The sequence below is a fragment of the Phyllobates terribilis genome, unplaced genomic scaffold, assembly GCF_046119375.1.
Source record: "Phyllobates terribilis strain yellow unplaced genomic scaffold, ASM4611937v1 Scaffold_1__5_contigs__length_1240528914, whole genome shotgun sequence".
Taxonomy (NCBI): domain Eukaryota; kingdom Metazoa; phylum Chordata; class Amphibia; order Anura; family Dendrobatidae; genus Phyllobates; species Phyllobates terribilis.
In genome coordinates, this window is record NW_027362761.1 from 179,556,671 (window position 1) to 179,578,228 (window position 21,558).

The following is a 21,558-nucleotide window of genomic DNA, read 5'->3' on the forward strand; positions in this document are numbered from 1 at the left end:
CTGAACTGTCACAGACACACTTTTTTTTGTTGTTTTTTTTTGGCGGGGGGGGACACCAAAAGGTTAATAAGATGGATATTCGTACAGTGTGAAGGAAGAAAAAAAAAAAGCATTTAGATGAAAAAAAAAGGATTTTTCCTGGCCCCCGAGACCTGGAGCTAAGTCCAGCAATTTCAGCAACAGGAGCACACAGGACTGTAATGCAGTGTTTGCTGGTATAACCACTGCGTCTCCTATACAGCCTGCCTGCCTATCTGCCTGCCTGATATCTGGGATGGATATTAGTCCTGAGAAGGACTGTTTGTTTGATCTGGCAGCCTTTACAGACCCTACACTAACTATTTCGCAGTATATATCTCTCCCTAAATCAGCAGTGCTGTCCCTACACTGTCTGATCCCAGCCGTCTGTGTCCAAGATGGCGGCGCCCAGTTTTAAATACTCGAGGTGACACTGTGTGGCCAGTCAATCAATGTAATGCCCACAACCAACATGGCTGCAGCATTTCAGTGACTGGCTGGCAATCCCTGCATGTTCATTGGCTCTGTAAAGAGCGCCAAACATGCAGGGCGGAGACCCGAGCTCCCGCCCGAGTAACCCGGAAATGCTCGGTGCTCGCCGAACATCCCGAGTAGCGTGATGCTCGGGCGAGTACCGAGCAGTGTCGAGCATGTCAACACTAGTGGGCAGCCATTTTCAGGTCTCTCCAAAGATGCTTAATTGGGTTTAGGTCAGGGTTCTGGCTGGGCCAGTCAAGAATGGTGACAGAGTTGTTCTAAAGCCACTCCTTTGTTATTTTAGCTGTGTGCTTAGGGTCATTGTCTTGTTGGAAGGTGAACCTTCAGCCAAGTATGAGGTCCAGAGCATTCTGGAAGAGGTTTTCATCCAGGATATCTCTGTACTTGGCCGCATTCATGTTTCCTTCAATTGCAACTAGTCGTCCTGTCCCTGCAGCTGAAAAACACCCCCATAGCATGATGCTGCCACCACCATATTTCACTTCACTGTTGGGATAGTATTTACATAGTTACATACTTACATAGTTTATAAGGCTGAAAAAAGACAAGCGTCCATCCAGTTCAGCCTATTTCTTGTGCACTGCAGCTATTCCGCAGCGTTGATCCAGGGGAAGGCAAAAAAAAAAACATGCGGTATAGGCAAATTTACATCATTGAGGAAAAATTCACTTCCCGACACCAATCTGGCAGTCAGATTAAATCCCTGGATTAATTAACTAAGCATAAGATGTAATTTTATTGTTCTCAAGAAAGGCGTCCAGGCCTCTCTTGAACTCATTAAGTGAGTTGGACATCACCACTTCCTCTCCCAGAGAGTTCCAGAGTCTCACGGCTCTGACCGTAAAGAATCCCCTTCTATGCTGGTGCAGGAACCTCCTTTCCTCCAGACGCATAGTGTGCCCCCTCGTCTTTGTCACCATCCTTGGTATAAACAGGTCATGGGAGAGATCTCTGTACTGCCCCCTGATGTATTTATACATGTTTATGAGGTCTCCCCTAAGCCTTCTCTTTTCCAATGTAAATAGGCCTAATTTTGACAACCTCTCTGGGTATTCTAGTCCCTCCATTCCCTTTATTACCTTAGTCGCCCTCCTTTGTACCCTCTCTAGCTCCAATATGTCTTTCCTGAGCACCGGAGCCCAGAACTGTGCACAATATTCTAAGTGCGGCCTTTCCAGCGCTTTATACAGAGGAAGAACAATGTTCTCATCATATGCCCCTATTCCTCTTCTGATGCATGCCATGACTCTATTTGCCTTCGCAGCTGCTGCCTGACACTGGGCACTCCAATTTAATTTGGGCAGGTGATGAGCAGTACCTGGTTTCCTCCACACATACCGCTTAGAATTATCACCAAAAAGTTCTATCTTCGTCTCATCAGACCAGAGAATCTTATTTCTCATATTCTGGGAGTCCTTCATGTGTTTTTGAGCAAACTCTATGCGGCTTTCATATGTCTTGCACTGAGAAGAGGCTTCTGTCGGGCCACTCTGCCATAAAGGCCCGACTGATGGAGGGCTGCAGTGATAATTGACTTTGTAGAACTTTCTCCCATCTCCCTACTGCATCTCTGGAGTTCAGCCACAGTGATCTTGGGGTTCTTCTTTACCTCTCTCACCAAGGCTCTTCTCCCACGATTGCTCAGTTTGGCTGGACGTCCAGGTCTAGGAAGACTTCTGGTGGTCCAAAACTTCTTCTATTTAAGGATTATGGAGGCCACTGTGCTCTTAGGAACCTTGAGTACTGCAGAAATTCTTTTGTAACCTTGGCCAGATCTGTGCCTTGCCACAATTCTGTCTCTGAGCTCCTTGGGCAGTTCCTTTGAGCTCATGATTCTCATTTGGTCTGACATGCACTGTGAGATCTTATATAGACAGGGGTGCCTTTCCAAATCAAGTCCTATCAGCTTAATTAAACACAGCTGGACTCCAATGAAGGAGTAAAACCATCTCAAGGAGGATCTCAAGGAAATGGACAGCATGTGACTTAAATATGAGTGTTTGAGCAAAGAGTCTGAATACTTATGACCATGTGATATTTCAGTTTTTCTTTTTTAATAAATTTGCAAAAATTTCTACATTTCTGTTTTTTTTTCAGTCAAGATGGGGTGCAGAGTGTACATTAATGAGAAAAAAAATATTTTTTTTAGACTTTACCAAATGGCAGCAATGAAACAAAGAATGAAAAATTTAAAGGGGTCTGAATACTTTCCGTACCAACTGTATATATCCATCTGAACTAACAGTCCTTCTGAGGACTAAACCAGGTGCATATTTTCAGTGGTGAAGGTGATAGCAGGAGTTAGGCAGGCAGTGTATGTGGCAGACTGCAGTGCATGATACAGCACAAGAGGGTCCATTGAACGTTCTGCCTGCTTCTATTTCAATCCGTGGTTCTCTGTCAGACGTATCTCACATATAACTGTGTTCCAAAATCAGCCATTTCTGCCTTCCATTTCGTTGCAGTGTGTTGGTCAAGCTATTCACACTAAGCCTCTGAGAAGAATAGTATTAGTAAATTACAGGCCTGCTTTTTAAAACCGTGGTTCTCTGTCAGACGTATCACATATAGCAGCGTTCCAAAATCAGCCTTTTCTGCCTTTCATTTCTTGCAGTGTGTCGGTCAAGCTAGTCACACTAGGTCTCTGTGAAGAATATTATTAGTAAATTACAGGCCTGCTGTTTAAAACCATGGTTCTCTGTCAGATGTATCACCTATATAATTGTGTTCCAAAATCAGCCATTTCTGCCTACCATTTCTTTGCAGTGTGTTGGTCAAGCTATTCACACTAGGTCTCTGTGAAGAATATTATTAGTAAATTACAGGCCTGCTATTTAAAACCGTGGTTCTCTGTCAGACGTATCACATATAACTGTGTTCCAAAATCAGCCATTTATAGTGAACAAGGAAAATATTGTCCTCCATTTAAAATGGGCAAGGTGTATAGCAAGGTACGGGCAAGTGGACGTGATGGTGATGGTGCATGCAGAGGCCAAGGCCGAGGCCCTGGGCAAGCTGATATTGTGCCACAACAAGCACCCACATCTTGTCACCCGACCTTCCTGTCCCAATTGCTAGGGGACCGCAGCACACTACTATTGAACCCAGAGTAATGACAAAAGGTTAATGGTTGGATAGCAGATAATGCTTCCAGCCCGGCCAGCTTCAAGCGAGTCAAGAGGAGAACGCGTGTAGCGATGCCCAAATATTTGAACAGCCATGGTCACACGAAGGCAATGGTAGGATAGTGCAATTACTTTCCCAAGAAATGGATGATGATGATGATGAGACACAATTGCCAGAAAGTCAGAAGGAGGACCAGAAAGTGGAAGTGGAAGACTAGGTGGTGGATGATTTAGTAACTGACCCAACCTGGCAGGGGGACATGCAGAGCGAGGACAGCAGCACACAGGGGGAGGGAGGCGTAGCACCACAACAGGCAGGAAGAAGCAGTGTGGCCGCAGACACAAGGCGGGAAAGAGTTCCTCGTAACGTCAACACGACGGAAGTTGCCAGTATAACTGTTAGGTCTTCCCGAGTCTGGATATTTTTTAAAGACTCTGCAGATAACCCCAAAAAGGCCATTTGAACCACCTGCCAGGCCAGCATCAGCAGCGGTAGCAAAAATAGCAACCTGACCATCACCAGCATGATCAGGCACATGGCAGCAAAGCATCCGACTAAGTGGTCCGAACTCCAGGGTCCAGAAACAGTGTCTGCGGGTGACACCACTGCTTCTTCTGCTGTTGTGCGTGCACACCAATCCCCTGTCCATGGCGCATGCGAAGAAGCCTTCCGCCCTGCACGTGTCATTGCACACTCTCAACTAGCACCATCAGCAAGCACGTCCACGTCCTTGTCCCAGCGCAGCGTTCAGTTGTCCCTACCCCAGTCCTTGGAATGCAAGTGTAAAAATGCAGCCAACGCCCCACAGGCCACACTACTAAATTCACACATTTCGCGACTGCTTGCGCTCGAAATGTTGCCTTTTAAGCTCATGGAGATGGAAGCTTTCCGCAACCTGATGGCGGCAGCTGTCCCTTGGTACTCGGTCCCCAGCCGCCACTATTTCTCCTGCATTACACGAGCACGTGTCCCACAACATTAGCCGTGCCCTCATCAACGCAGTTACTGGGAAAGTCCACATAACCAAGGACATGTGGACAAGTGCTTGTGGGCAGGGACGGTTTCATCTCGCTGACGGCACACTGGGTTAACATAGTGGAAGCCGGGACCCAGTCGGACCTTGGGATAGAACACGTCCTCCCAACACCGAGGATTGCGGGCCCTGTGTCAATCAGGGTTGCCCCCACATTCTACAGCTTCTGCACCTCCTCCTGCTCTTCTTCAACCTCTATCTCCGAAATGACCACATCAGTCAGAAGCTGGAAGCACTGCCGCACTGCCTCGGCCAAGCGTCAACAGGCTGTGCTAAGCTAATATGCTTAGGTGACAAACCGCACACCGCTGAAGAGTTGTGGACAGCTGATATGTGGCTGACACCGCTGAACCTACAGCCAGGCATGGTCGTGTGTGACAATGGCCGGAACATGATGGCGGCTCTGAAGCGAGGCGAGCTCACACACATACCATGCCTGGCCCATGTGCTTAACCTCGTCATTCAGTGGTTTCTCAAAACCTACCCAGATCTGTCACATCTGCTTGTCAAAGTACACTGCGTGTGTGCCCATTTTAGAAAGTCAGCTACAGCTTCCGCCGCCCTTGCCGTGCTTCAGCAGCGTTTGCAGCTTCCAGGTCACCGACTGGTGTGCGATATCCCCACTTGTTGAAACTCTACACTGCAGATGTTGAGAAGGATTTGTGAGCTGAAGAGGGCAGTTGTTGACTACTAGCATCAACACGGCTGTCGGTATTCAGGTCAGACTCCACACATAAGACCTCAGGAGTGGACATGGATGTCAGACATCTGTACCATACTCCAAAACTTTGAGGAGACCACCAAGATGGTGAGCGGCGATGATGCCATAATTAGCGTCACCATCCTGCTTCTCTGTCTTCTGAAACACTCTCTGCTCACAATTAAAGAGGATGCATTGCAGGCAGAGCACGATGAGATGGAGCAAGGAACCAAACAGGGTGATTCCACACAGCCCAGCCTCATCTCATCCCAACATGGATTGGGTGACAATGAGGAAGAGGAGGAGGAAGAACAGGAGCTAGTTTCCTGCGCTATAGACGGTACTACCTGCACAACTGTCATACCCTCTGTTCAGCGTGGATGGCATGAGGACAGGGAGGAGGAGGAAGAGGAGGAGGAGGAGGATGAGGAGGAGAGCATGGTCAGTCTTCCTCTTGGTGAGGACATGGAAGTCTTGCCTCTTTCAGTCTGGCACACATGGCTGAGTTTATATTACGCTGCCTTTCCCGTGACCCTCGCGTTGTCCAAATTTTGGGTGACAATCATTACTGGTTGGTGACACTTCTAGACCCACGCTGCAAGGAGAACTTTCTGTCTCTTATTCCCTTGCCAGATAGGCCTAATAAAATGGGGCAGTACCAGAATGCCCTCCCTTGTTGCTGAATTATTAAAAAAATTCTAAAACATCTAAAACACTAGCGGCTGAGGTCACAGTTCGTTAGACAACCAAGGAGTACAGGCTAGAGAAACACAAATGTAATCCAGCAGAGTCAAGGGAACACTGTCAAAGTTCATGGACAGTTTTCTCAGACCCTCCCATTGCACAGACCCTGAGGCGCGGGGTACTCTCACAAGGAGGGAAAAGTTTCGGAAGATGCTGAGGTAGTATCTTGCCGATCGTACCAACGTCCTCGGTGATCCCTATGTGCCTTATAATTATTAGGTATCCAAACTGGACTCGTGGCATGAATTGGCTCTCTATGCCTTGGAGGTCCTGGCCTGTCCTGCCACTAGCGTTTTGTCAGAGAGGGTTTTTAGTGCCCCTGGTGGAATTATAACCGATAGGCGCATCCGCCTGTCAACTGAAAATGCTGACAGGCTGACTCTTATAAAAATGAACAAGGGCTGGATTGGGCCAGACTTCTTAACATCACCGAATGATAGCAGCGTAACATAAACTCAAATACAGTGTCTTTTTTTTTGGAAGGTCTAACTCTACTCGCATGCACCTCTGTCTTCACACCCAGACATGGGTATACGCTTCCTGATTTTGTCTATTTGCTCTTGTCCTCCTTCTTCTCCTCATCCTCATCCTCCACCACCATATCACCACATCTACATCTCTTGCAAGGGGCATTGGAGTTCCTCCAAATTTTTGCCAGCTGTTGCATTTACTGCATAGGCAAACAGTATGGGAGACCCACTTCCTAATAATGGGAACATTGTTTTCAGGAAGCCCTCCAACCTCTACGTCTTTTGCAAGGGACATTGAAGTTTCTCCAAATTTTTGGCAGCTGTTGCATTCACCGCATAGGCAAACAGTATTGGAGACCCACTTCCTAATAATGGGAACATTGTTTTCAGGAGGCTCTCCGACCTCTACGTGTCTTGCAAGGGACATTGGAGTTCCTACAAATTTTTGGCAGCTGTTGCATTCACTGCATAGGCAAACAGTATGGTACACCCACTTCCTAATAATGGGAACATTGTTTTCAGGAGGCTCTCCGACCTCTACGTCTCTTGCAAGGGGCATTGGCGTTCCTTCAAATTTTTGGCAGCTGTTGCTTCACTGCATAGGCAAACAGTATGGAAGACCCACTTTCTAATAATGGGAACATTGTTTTCAAGAGGCTCTCCGACCTCTACGTTTCTTGCAAGGGGCATTGGAGTTCCTCCAAATTTTTGGCAGCCGTTGCATTCTCTGCATAGGCAAACAGTATGGGAGACTTATTTTCTAATAATGGGAACATTGTTTTCAGGAGGCTCTCCGACCTCTACGTTTCTTGCAAGGGGCATTGGAGTTCCTCCAAATTTTTGGGCAGCCATTGCAGTCACAGCATAAGCAATAACAATATGGGAGACACAATCCTTTTTAATGGGAACATGTCGTTACTGTGGCCCAGCACTGTGCGTCTTTAAATTGATATTGGGGTATTTCCTAAGTTTTGGCAGCCATTGGACTTACTGCATACCCTATAACTGGATAGCAGACCTGCTCCTTTCTAATGGGAACATGTCGTTACTGAGGACCAGCTCTATGTGTCTTTAAATTGGTATTGGAGTTTTTCCTAAATTTTGGCAACTGTTGGACTCACTGCATACCTTATAACTGTATAGCAGACCCGCTCCTTTCTAATGGGAACATGTCATTACTGTGGCCGAGCTCTATGTGTCTTTAAATTGGCATTGGGGTTTTTCCTTAATTTTGGCAACCGTTGGACTCACTGCATACCCTATAACTGTATAACATACACGCTCCTTTCTAATGGGAAAATGTTGTTACTGTGGCTCAGCTATATGTGTCTTTAAATTGGTATTGGGGTTTTTCCTTAATTTTGGCAGCCGTTGGACTCACTGCATACCCTATAACTGGATAGCAGACCCGCTTCTTTCTAATGGGAACATGTCGTTACTGATGCTCAGCTCTATGTGTCTTTAAATTGGTATTGGGGTTTTTCCTAAATTTTGGCAGCCGTTGGACTCACTGCATGCCCTATAACTGTATAGCAGAGCCGCTCCTTTCTAATAGGAACATGTCGTTACTGAGGCCCACCTCTATGTGTCTTTAATTTGTTATCGGGGCTTTTTCCAAATTTTGGCAGCCATTGCAGTCACTGCTTTGGCATTACCACTATAGGAGACCCACTCCTTTATAATGGGAACATGTTTTTTTACTGAAGCCCTCCTCTATGTCTCTTTAAAGGGGTATTGGGGTGCGTCCAAATTTTTGGCAGCCCTTGCAGTCACTGCATACCCAATAACAGTACCAACTCTTTAATAATGGGAACAACAAAGCATAGCCGACTGCTGGCTCTTTAAGAATAGTAGGTCCGCCTGATGGCCCTATAAAAATAATGTTTGTGACTTTCAGAGTCCCTCCTTCATAAATTAAACCTGATGTGTCTGATGATGTCTCACACACCACATGGCAAGCTAAAGTAGTAAAATGTTAAAATGACATTTACCGGTGAATGTATTTTTCACCGTTGAAAGCAATGCAAAAGTGCAAAAACGCATCAAAAACGCTACGTGTGAACATAGCCCAAGGTGTGGAGGAGCGTTTTTTGTTTTTGGTTATTTATTTTGCCTTATATACAAGTCATTACCCTGGAAAGGATGTTCCTTAACATTTTTCCCAGAAAAATCCATTTTGGTTTTGTTTTTGTATGTTTTATTATGAGCCCATAAAAGTGGCATAATACCTCTGACAACGTTGTTGACAGCAGTGACCTGGGAGTCAGAAATGCTTCCAGGGGTCTTCCTCATGATGTTCCCATGTCATTTGAGTACTGTTCCCATCGATTTGGACAATTTTTAGGCCCTCTGCAGACCGCCGGGGGGGCCGCCGGAAAAATGCTCGACTTACATTGGGCTCGTTACTCGGACCGAGCACTCAAGTATTCCAATTTGCTCGACCCGAGCAGCGAGTACCCGAGCATTTTAGAGCTCGCTCATCACTAATCGTGACAGCTGGACCAGCCACAGGCGATCAGCTCGGAGGAAACCTATCAGTATGTGTTAATTTCCCTTGAAACCGCACCTCAAACGAACTATATACCCATAAAGCTGTTGAGGTCAGGAGACCATTTGCCAGTTTGGACACTGTTGCTCATGCTAAATCCTTGAATGTTGAACATGTGAAACCAGCCTAAGTCTGCTTGACTAATTAGACAAGGTCCATCTGTTATGCTTCCCAACACTATGTTTTTTAGAGTTTTACTTTTGACATATCTGTTCACAAAAACACACTGCAAAAAAATGCTAGTGTGGCTATGTCTTTTTAGCTCATTAGCCTAAATCCCATTACTGCTACTAATTCAGTATAAGCTTCATTTTATGGTCAGACTAGAACGAACTATATATAAGGATTGTTTTAGTTGCATCTTTGAGCTTGCTTAGCTAGGAAAGGACTGCTGGGACAAGTGCTTTGCATGCTGGGGCACGCCAGCCTTGCTGTGTTATACTATAGGGATAGGGTAGCAAACAGCATTATCCCTAGTAAATAAAGAGCCTAGCTACAATAGTTGTAAGCAATGTATTAGGTCACTTACCCAACAAATGCCCAGAGATGGCAGTATGCCTGAGAATCCAACATCCGTTCAGATTTCAGTAATTTAAAGGTTGCTGTGGGCAACTTTTGCAAAATCATCTTTAGATTTAGATAGAAGATCAGGTATAAGTCTAATTAAAATTTGTCTGCATATCTTTGCCTTATATGTTGAAACCTGTGGTGTCTTCAGAAGCTATATTTTTAATAGTACACAGATGCTCCTTATGATTCTTAAGATAACCAAAACAATTAGAGATGGAAAGATTTATTGGAGTGGAATTTAATTGTACTAGAATTTTCTAAAAATCCAAATTTTCCATTTACTCCGTATGAATAAAGCAAAATGGCGACTAGCTGCGCATGCCATTTGCTGAACCATAGAGGGCTGGCAAAAGGTAAAAAACAAACAAACTCAAAAAACTAATACCTCATTGCTCACCTATACTGGCACACTTGCTGCTTCAACTGCCTACTGTCTTGTCCTCAGCTCATCTTCCCACTGTCACACTGCATTTCTGGCCTTTTCACTCCAGGAAAGGACTTTTGGCTTTGACCAGGCCTTGAAGGTCATGGGGTTGCAAGGTCATGAAATATATTGTAACATCATGATGTGCATCTTGTTGGCACAGCACGTAAGGCCACAGCAGGTCTGACAGCGGCTGGAAGTCCTGTTCTGGAGCAAAGTGGCTGGATATTCAGAGCATGACAATGGAAAGAAGAAGCAATGAGAACTGGACTGTGGTCAACGGAGGTAAATGGGGTGCAGGGACAGGCGAGAATAATTTTTTATCTTACATTTATTATGCTCTAGGGTCTGGAGAAACCTCAGAGCATACTGAGAAATATTCAATTCGCAGAGAATAACTTTGCTCCTGATCGAATGTACCAAGAAAATCCGAGCCATTTGGTGAATTAGAGTTTTGTCAGATCCGCTCATCTCTAATAACAATATATTTCTCTTATCAGGTCACTTTGGCTCCTCCGTTGCGTCTTATTTCATTTTTCTTCGCTGGATGTATGGAATCAATATGATACTCTTTGGACTGACGTTTGGTCTAGTCATGGTGCCTGAGGTTTGGATTTAACTGTTTTATTAACGTTTGTGATATTTTAACTTCTAATGTGTAAAATGTAACCTTGATTCTTTACTAGGAAATCATAAGAAATAATCCAGTAATCCTTGTACATATTAAACCTTGAGTTGGAGTTTACAACTGTGGCCTCCATTTATCAGAGCCTATTCTGTCTTTTGTGCAATGCATTTCTCTGTGTTTTTTATATGTTTTAGGCCATTTTTGTCCTCAAACGTGAAAACAGTCTGCATTTTTTTCAGTGTCTTGGACCCATTTTTTGATCATATGTTAGTTTAAAAATCCTTATTGGATTTGTTTTTCATATATGGAAAAAATAAAATCTTAGCTTCTCCCGCCTATTAAACAGTAAAATAAGGACAATTGACTTGCATTGGTGAGCTTGAACGGCAAAACCGATTAAAGTAGGACATGGCCTTAAGCAGTTTATAGCTTCATCCAAATTGATGGCTAGTAAATACCTGCTTATGTGCCTGTTAAAAACATTATGCATTTTAATTGATGTGAATCCAATGCTCCAGATATTTCAAAATTTTTGATGTATAACTTTTTGTATCACTTCATTGTAATCTGAGAGTTTATTTGAGGTAGCACTTTGATATGTCAAGTCCTGATTTACAGTATCTCACAAAAGTGAGTACACCCCTCACGTTTTTTGTAAAGATTCTATTATATCTTTTCATGGGACAACACTGAAGATATGGCTCTTTCATACAATGTAAAGTAGTTAGTGTACAGCTTGTATAACAGTGTAAATTTGGGGTGACCTCTAAATAACTCAACATACTGCCATTAATTTCTAAACCGCTAACAACAAAAGTGAGTACACCCCTCAGTGTAAATGGCCAAATGGTGCCCAATTAGCCATTTTCTCTCCCTGATGTCATGTGACTCATTAGTGTTACAAGGTCTCAGGTGTGAATTTGGAACAGGTATGTTAAATTTGGTGTTATCGCTCTCACACTCACTCATACTGGTCGCTGGAAGTTCAACATGGCACTTCATGGCAAGAAACTCTTGGAGAATCTGAAAAAAATAATTTTTGCTCTACATAAAGATGGCCTAGGCTATAAGAAAATTGCCAACACCCTGAAACTGAGCTGCATCACTGTGACCAAGACCATACAGCGGTTTAACAAGACAGGTTCCACTCAGAACTGGCCTTGCCATGGTCAACCAAATAAGTTGAGTGCACATGCTTAGCGTCATATCCAGAGGTTATTATTATTATATTAGTGCTGCCAGCATTACTGCAGAGGTTACAGAGGTGTGGGGTCAGCTGTCGTCCCAGAGGGAAGCCTCTTCTGAAGATGATGCACAAGAAAGGCTGCAAACAGTTTGCTGAAGACAAGCAGACTAAGGACATGGATTTTTTTAACCATGTGCTGTGGTCTGATGAGACCAAGATAAACTTATTTGGTTCAGATTATGTCAAGCGTGTGTGGCGGCAACAAGGTGAAGAGTACAAAGACAAGTGAGTCTTGCGTACAGTCAAGCATGTTGACGAGAGTGTCATAGTTTGGGTCTGCATGAGTTCTGCCGGCTGTGGGGAGCTGCAGTTCAATGAGGGAACCATAAATGCCAACATGTACTGTGACATACTGAAGCAGAGCATGATCCCCTTCCTTTGGACACTGGGCCGCAGGGCAGTATTCCAACATGATAACGACCCTAAACACACCTCCAAGATGACCACTGTCTTGTTAGAGAGACTGAGGGTACTGAGAGACTGAGGGTACTGGACTGGCAAGGCATCTCTCCAGACATAAACCATATTGAGCATCTGTGGGGCATCCTCAAATGGAAGGTGGAGGAGTGCAAGGTCTCTAACATCCACCAGCTCCGTAGTGTCGTCACGTAGAACTGGCAGAGTATTCCAGTGGCAACCTGTAAGGCTATGTGCCCATGATGCAGAAATGCTCTGGATTTTTCCTGAGCGTTTTTGAATCTCCTTGACAGAAAAAACGCATGCGGATTTTACATGCGTTTTTTCTGCCAGGTAGAAGCGTAAGTGAAGCATTTTTAACATGCGATTTCACATGCCGATTGTCAAGCGCTTTTCCAAACGATTTTAGCATCACTTGGAAAAGCGCTTGACAACTTGGTCACACTATATAAATCCATGCAACCGGCATGGATTCACATAGAGTGACCAAGTTACGATGCTGCTAATGCAGCATCAATAGTAAACAAAAAAAAAAAAAACCATTATACTCACCTTCAGATGGCCCCCGGTCTCCTCATCGATGCGTCCGGTATCTTTGTGGGCTCCCGGTGCTCTAAAAAGGACCTTCCATGACGTCATTTAGTCATGTGATGGTCACGCGACCATCACCTGACCGCTGACGTCAGAGGTCGCGTGGCCGTCACATGACTAAATGACGTCACGGAAGGTCCTTGCAGACCACCGCCGGAAGCCAAGGAGACAGCAGCGCCGCTCAGAGGAGACCAGGGGGTGCCGGAAAGGTGAGTATAAGTTTTTTTTTTAATTTTAATTCTTTTTTAACTACAGATACTATGGTACCCGGGTCTGGAGGAGAGTCTCCTCTTCTCCAGACCCGGGTACCATCCGCGTATTGAATCGCATGATATCCGCATGTGCACGTGTAGTCATGCGGATGTCATACGGTCCAATGCAAGTCAATGGTGGCTAAAACGCTGCGATTCCGCAAAATAAATGGTAGTGCTGTGGATTTTTCCACAATGATAATCCGCAGTGGAAATTTCCGCATCATGTGCACAGCACATGCGGATTATCATTGGGGAACATTGCAAACCTTCTACCAAGCGAATTGCCGCTGCGGAAATGCTTAAAAAACGCATAGTGGGCACACAGCCTAAAGCTTTTTTGAACTCCATGCCCAAGAGAGTTAAGGCAGTGCTTGAAAATAATGGTGGCCACCCAAAATATTGACACTTTGGGCACAATTTGGCCATATTCACTTAGGGGTGTACTCACTTTTGTTGCCAGCGGTTTAGAAATTAATGGCTGTGTGCTGAGTTAGAGGGAATACCAAATTTACACTGTTATACTAGCTGCATACTGACTACTTTACTAGAGATGAGCGGTGTTCGACTAGAACTGTTCGCCAATCTCAAATTCGAGCTGTTTTGGGTGGTGTTCGAGTTGTTCGACGAACCCGAACGATTTGCAAAAAATTCGGCTGTTCGAGGTTATGTTCGATAACTGTTCGTGCACCAAAAGCGTGTCCTGCATGTCTGGTGCTATTTAGAGCACCAATCATGCAGGGATTGTCTGCCACTCACTGTAATGCCACAGCCATGGTGGTTGTGGCATTACAGTAATTGCCCAAATCGATGGGAACAGTGCCAACAGTGAAACATGAAAAGCCGGCAATTCAGCAGCGGCATACACCGGTACCTGACAATTTAGAACCGAAAGAATAGAGCTTCACACATAGATTAGATAGATATAAACATGTCAGCCACATATATACGAAGTACAGTGAAAGTGCTGCTTACTGTACTTGTCATTTAGCGTAAAGGATTTATCAAAAAAAATAATAGTGTTTTCATGCACCGTCTCTTTAAAAAAGCCGGCCGGCAATTCAGCAGCGGTACCCGACAATTTATAACAGACAGAATAGAGCTTCACACATAGATTAGATAGATAGAAACATGTAAGTCACATATATATGAAGTACAGTGACAGTGTTGATTACTGTACTTGTCATTTAGTGTAAAGGATTTATTAAAAAAAATAATAGTGTTTTCATGCACCGTCTCTTTAAAAAAGCCGGCCGGCAATTCAGCATCTGTACCCAACAATTTAGAATAGAAGGAATAGAGAATCACACATAGATTAGATAGATAGAAACATGTCAGTCACATATATATGAAGTACAGTGACAGTGTTGCTTACTGTACTTGTCATTTAGTGTAAAGGATTTATTAAAAAAAATAATAGTGTTTTCATGCACCGTCTCTTTAAGAAAGCCGGCCGGCAATTCAGCATCTGTACCCGACAATTTATAACAGACAGAATAGAGCTTCACACATAGATTAGATAGATAGAAACATGTCAGTCACATATATATGAAGTACAGTGATAGTGTTGGTTACTGTACTTGTCATTTAGTATTAAAATAAAGGATTTATTATTAAAAAAATTGGCGTGGGGTTCCCCTTAATTTTAGTCTCTAGCGGAGGTTAAGCAGACAGCTGGGGCAGATGTTTGAAGCCTGGGAAGGGGGTAATACCCACGGAGCTTCCCAGGCTACTAATATCAGCCCCCAGCTGAATACATAGCCTTTACTAGCTATTAAAATGGGGGACCCCCCAAAAAAAATGACGTGGGGTCCCCCCTAATTTAATAGCTAGCAAAGGCTAGGCAGACAGCTGGGGGCTGATATTAATAGCCCAGGAAGGGAGCCATGAATATTGGCCCCCTCCCAGGCTAGAAACACCAGCCGTCAGCCGCCCCAGAAATGGCGCATCCATAGGATGCGCCAATTCTGGCACTTAGCCTCGCTCTTCCCACTGCCCTGTAGCGGTGGCAGTGGGGTAATAGGGCTGGGGTTGATGTCAGCTTATAATGCCAGCTGACATCAAGCCCAGGTTAGTAATGGAGAGGTGTCTATAAGACACCCCCATTACTAACCCCATAGTCAAAGTTAAAAAAAACACAAACACCCAGAATAAAGTCCTTTAATTGAAATAAAGACACAATCCTTTATTGTTCTAAATTAAACCATACTTACCGTCACGCCCATTCCAGCTGAAGCCAACGATCTCCTGCAATAAAAGAAAAATAATAAAGCAACCTCATCCTTACCTTTCCATGGTTCCCACGACAGCTTCAGCTCTGCTACATCGAGATGACAGGCTGGACCGCAGCAGAACGCTGCCATCCAGCCTGTCATCCCGCAGACACTGAGAAGCGCAGACATGCTTGCGCTCTGCAGTGTCTGGCTGTGACGGCATCCAGATGAGCCGAGTTCATGTCCAATGAACTCGGCGCACCTCATGCACGTCACTGACAGCGTGGGAGAATTCTCCTGCACTCAGCACTTCAGCGTGAGAATTCTCCCACGCTGTCAGTGACGTACATGAGGTCAGCTGAGTTCATTGGACATGAATGAGCTCACCTCATGCACTTCACTGACAGCGTGGGAGAATTCTCACGCTGAAGTGCTGAGTGCAGGAGAATTCTCCCACGCTGTCAGTGACGTGCATGAGGTGCGCCGAGTTCATTGGACATGAACTCGTCTCATCTTTATGCCGTCACAGTCAGACACTGCAGAGCGCAAGCATGCCTGCACTTCTCAGTGTCTGCGGGATGACAGGCTGGATGGCAGCGTTCTGCTGCGGTCCAGCCTGTCATCTCGATGTAGCAGAGCTGAAGCTGTCGTGGGAACCATGGAAAGGTAAGGATGATGTTGCTTTATTATTTTTCTTTTATTGCAGGAGATCGTTGGCTTCAGCTGGAATGGGCGTGACTGTAAGTATGGTTTAATTTAGAACAATAAAGGATTGTGTCTTTATTTCAATTAAAGGACTTTATTCTGGGTGTTTGTGTTTTCTTTTAACTTTGACTATGGGGTTAGTAATGGGGGTGTCTTATAGACGCCTCTCCATTACTAACCTGGGCTTGATGTCAGCTGGCATTATAAGCTGACATCAACCCCAGCCCTATTACCCCCTGCCACCGCTACAGGGCAGCGTGGAAGAGCGAGGCTAAGTGCCAGAATTGGCGCATCCTATGAATGCGCCATTTCTGGGGCGGCTGACGGCTGGTGTTTCTAGCCTGGGAGGGGGCCAATATTCATGGCTCCCTTCCTGGGCTATTAATATCAGCCCCCAGCTGTCTGCCTAGCCTTTGCTAGCTATTAAATTAGGGGGGACCCCACGTCATTTTTTTGGGGGGTTCCCCCATTTTAATAGCTAGTAAAGGCTAGGTATTCAGCTGGGGGCTGATATTAGTAGCCTGGGAAGCTCCGTGGGTATTACCCCCTTCCCAGGCTTCAAACATCTGCCCCAGCTGTCTGCTTAACCTCCGCTAGAGACTAAAATTAAGGGGAACCCCACGCCAATTTTTTTTAATAATAAATCCTTTATTTTAATACTAAATGACAAGTACAGTAACCAACACTATCACTGTACTTCATATATATGTGACTGACATGTTTCTATCTATCTAATCTATGTGTGAAGCTCTATTCTGTCTGTTATAAATTGTCGGGTACAGATGCTGAATTGCCGGCCGGCTTTCTTAAAGAGACGGTGCATGAAAACACTATTATATTTTTTAATAAATCCTTTACACTAAATGACAAGTACAGTAAGCAACACTGCCACTGTACTTCATATATATGTGACTGACATGTTTCTATCTATCTAATCTATGTGTGAAGCTCTATTCTGTCTGTTATAAATTGTTGGGTACAGATGCTGAATTGCCGGCCGGCTTTTTTAAAGAGACAGTGCATGAAAACACTATTATATTTTTTAATAAATCCTTTACACTAAATGACAAGTACAGTAAGCAACACTGTCACTGTACTTCATATATATGTGACTGACATGTTTCTATCTATCTAATCTATGTGTAAGGCTCTATTCCTTCTTGTCTAAATTGTCGGGTACCGGTGTATGCCGCTGCTGAATTGCCGGCCGGCTTTTTTAAAGAAAGCGTCTTCTGAGCAGTTTGTCAGCTTTTGGACACCTTTGAAGGTGTTTTCTATGTGTTTCTATGTGTTTTTGTTTGCCTGCCATTGGTTTTAACGGTGTTCGACGGTGTTCTAAGGTGTTCGACGAACAGTTCGACGAACAGTTCCTCGAACATCCCGGTGTTCGACGAACCGAACCGAACCCGAACACTACGGGGGTGGCTCAACACTATACTTTACATTGTATGAAAGTGTCATATCTTCAGTGTTGTCCCATGAAAAGATATAATAAAATATTTACAAAAATGTGAGGGGTATACTCACTTTTGTGAAATACTGTACATGCTAATTTTAGGACATTTAGTATCAAACCAGTGATCAGAGACTATATGTATCTCAAATCTAACCTCTTAAATGCTATGGTCAGTGACTAATGTGTAAAAGGGTGTGCCGTGGATGCTGTGATCCCTCAAAGCTGTGCGGCATTTGTGACTGGAGACTGCCACCTACTGCCCAAACGAACCCCGCAGAATCAATAGGAGGGGGGAGTGTTTCGAGAAGGACGAGACTAGATGGAGCACCAGGTCAGGTGACATTCGTGGCGCAGTTCCCAGATATAAAAAGCCAGAGTGATAAGGCGGGAAGAGATTTGGCGCCAACGAGAGCAGTAAGATGTGTGCTCGGAGCGACGCTGCAGCCAAGATACCAAGACTCATTCGGGGGCCAGATCATCGTGCTGCTGTGCGCTTGCTAGTGAGATCCAGAATGTGCCAGTTAAGATCCGTGGACCAGACCATGCCGGTCAAAACCTGAGGCCAAGGCCTGCGCCAGGCAAGATCCGTGCACCAGACCACGCCGGTCAAGACGTGAGGCCCAGCCATGCACCAGACAAGATCCGGAGACCAGACCACGCCGGGAAAGACCCACGGCCCAGCCCTCGTCCATCCGGACCCAACAGATGGCTGTTGCAGGTCAAGCACTGAAGATCTAGTGAGGACCCTAATCCAGGAGTGAATGTCTCCGGCAGTGACAGGAGGCGCAAGTGAATCAGGCCGTTACTTCCGACATTGACATACGGTACAGGAAGCAGTCTGAGGTGGTGCAACAGACGGTGGGGTCCGGCCAAAGTGTGGGAGGCCCAGAGAGCATTGATTGACTTTGTCAAAAAGACTTGTGGCCTAGCGGGAAGAACCGGAGACCCCCACGAGGGCCTAAACCATAAAGGGGACACCCTTATTACTGTGAACATTTCTCTCATTAGAAACTATATATATAATGTAGTGAATTGGCGCTGCAAGAGTTACAGTGTGTTGATAACAACTTTGCTATTATTGTATATTGAATATTGTTCCCCCCCTTCTTGCATTTGCACCCAGAAAATAAACAGTTAAGTTCGTTACTTCCGCCTTGTCCTTGCCTGCTTACATATGTACATATCTAAGTGTCAGTCAAAGGAATCGGGGTCTTCTATGATTCGATTTGCCCCTCGTTGGGAGGCAAATCTTTAATATGGCATCCTGGAACATGACATTCTGCGTAGCAGATCATGTTTTTATGCAGGTCTGAAAAAGATGAACAGTGCTGGTAAGGATGGAAGGCAGTGCCCAAAGTGATTTCATTCACCTTGGCTTCCTAAAAGTTAATGACTCCTTCAGATCTCTGTCGGGGTTTCCTGTTTATTGACAAAGTGCTCAGCAGAGAGCACTGTATGTGTGTGAACCTATCCTACCATACACTATCTGTATCTAAATATTTAGGATAGTTGTGCTATAATGGAATTATAGTAATCTATGTTCTTCGCGTGCATTTCTTTTAGGCATTAATGGGGAAACCATATGGCTCAATTCCAAGAAAAACTGTTCCCCGAGCTGAACAACCCTCTGCTATGAATTTTGCCACACTATATGATTTTAGTGTAAGTGTTTTTTCTATAAAGTTGTACAAATTAATGCTTTCTAAGAAAATACACTGTGCGAAATTATTAGGCAATTTGTAGTACTGATGATAATTTTGTTCTTGAACAATTACAGTGCTATCAGTCAACCCAAAAGGTTAATGAACCTGAAACTTGAATATTTAAGAAAGTAAAAGTGAGGTTTTGTCTTTATTAGGAGAATATTTATTTGTGTAGAATTATTGGGCAGCTATTAGTGTGCAGAATTATTATGCATCTAAATGAAAAATATAAATTTTCCCATTTCAATGATTTATTTTCACCTTTTAAAGTGGGAAGGATAACTATACAAATCAAAATCTACAAATCTAAAATTCTGACTTTTCCATAAAAATTTCTATAACCTATATAGTCACCCTTCTCAATAACAGTCATAAGCATGGAGTCTCAGTATCTTAATCTGTTGATGATCAACTTTTTGGGCAGCACCAATGACAGCCTGTTCTGAGAGGTGGTTCACAGAAAAGGACAAAAATTCAAAAAACATCGCAGAGGAAAAGAAAAACAGCCTTACCAACACCAGATCCAATTACTAATGCACTATGTAAGTGCATTAGTAACCTGACCTGGTGTTGGTAAGGCTGTTTTTTCTCCTTTGTGATGTTTTTTTCCTTTTCTGAGAGGTGTACTGTTCTCCTTCGCCTTAAACCTCCCTTTTAACAAGGATCCACAAGTTCTCAATAGTGTTTAGGTCAGGCGAGCCAGGGGTCATGTCATTATTCTTTCATCTTTAACGCGGTTATCTGGAGCTCATTTATTTTTTCCTCTGTTGGATAAGAACTAACAAGCAGGTAGTTGCTAACTATGTGCCCATTCTACCTACCACTGATCTCTGACCCCTGGGAGTGGTCACAGACGGCTCCTGCTGGTGATTCTTCGGCTTCCGCTGATGTCACATCAGAAGAGCACCTGCTTGTCTTCCACTCTGCTCTGTTTACAGGGTGTGACTACCCATGTCATGCTGATTGACAGTCTAGCTGTGTCAATCAGCATGGTTCCAGCAGTCACGGCCCATCGACAGACCAGTCTGAAAGAGGAAGAGCTGCTATATTGACGTGGAGCAGCAGAATCGCTGGCAGGTAGACCAGGCAGATTATTAGAAGCTACCTGCTTGTTAGTTCTTAGGCCCATAGTAAAACATGGCCAGGAAAACTTAATTTAAGCCATTACTGGCTGATCCAGTAGTGGAGTACTTTAGTGCATTCAGTAGAGCATTGTTCTGCATAAAAATTATGGTTTTCCTTTAGGGGAATCTGTCACCCCCTGGCACTTATCAGACCTCTAATATGGGCATACAGGTGATAGAAATGTAAATCTATAACTACCTGTATGCCTCATATTAGAGGTCTTGTTGCAGAGAAATGTCTTTTTATTCTTTCCAGTTTTTGACGCTTCCGGTCAGGGGACGGGAAGAAATCCCCATCTACTGTTTGAATTATAATTTTTCCCCCCTCCCTTGCACGTCACAGTGTAGAGCAGGGATCTTGTGCACATGTGCCGGCGAGTCACTCTGACTTTATTTAATTCTTCATTTTATACTGGATGTACTCAGCAGGGGCTGAATGCAACTCCCATCATTATCTCCTGCTCTTGCTGGTCTCAGCACGAGCAGCCGACAATGATGAGAGCTGCCTTCAGCATCCAGCGCCTGGAATCAGCGAGAACTGTATTGCTTTTCCCAGGCGCCGGTACGTGTCATACGGACATACGGACGGCACGCGGATGTGTCACATGGACATACGGACACACGGATACCCGGATGTCACATATGGACATACGGATGGCATAAGGACACAAACCACGGATCTCACCAGTACTGGTTTTTCCTGTACAGGAATCACCAGGACGTGTGAAGAAGGCCTAAGACTTATAACAATTTTTGACCTTTCAGTCTCAGTTAAATCTCTTTTTGGCCCAATTTGTCTGATAAAAACAAGCTGCCTAATAATTTTGCATAACTTGATAAAGGGCGTTAATATCCTTAGGCCACACTCTCCCTCATTACACAAATACACATCACCTGTTCTGCTTCACCCAAAAAGCATTCACGTTTATACAGCTTGGAGTTGGAAAATCTGTGTAAAAATGATGATATGGTCAAAATACTCACCAGCCTAATAATTGTTCACACGGTGTAAGTTGTTTGTGGCTATCTGCATATTTTCAATTAGTTGACTCCCAGCATGGAAATGACTTATTCCTTACCATGTGCATACATT

At 44.4% G+C, this 21,558-nt stretch overlaps 1 protein-coding gene across 1 annotated transcript in view; it reads left to right on the plus strand.

Moving 5' to 3' along the window:
* Positions 1-21,558, plus strand: part of LOC141177313 (transmembrane channel-like protein 1) — a 165,239-nt gene that overhangs the window by 19,365 nt on the left and 124,316 nt on the right. The window contains exons 5-6 of the mRNA XM_073660443.1: positions 10,632-10,738; positions 19,202-19,300. Coding sequence (XP_073516544.1) covers positions 10,632-10,738; positions 19,202-19,300 — 206 coding nt within the window. The remainder of the gene's footprint in view (positions 1-10,631; positions 10,739-19,201; positions 19,301-21,558) is intronic.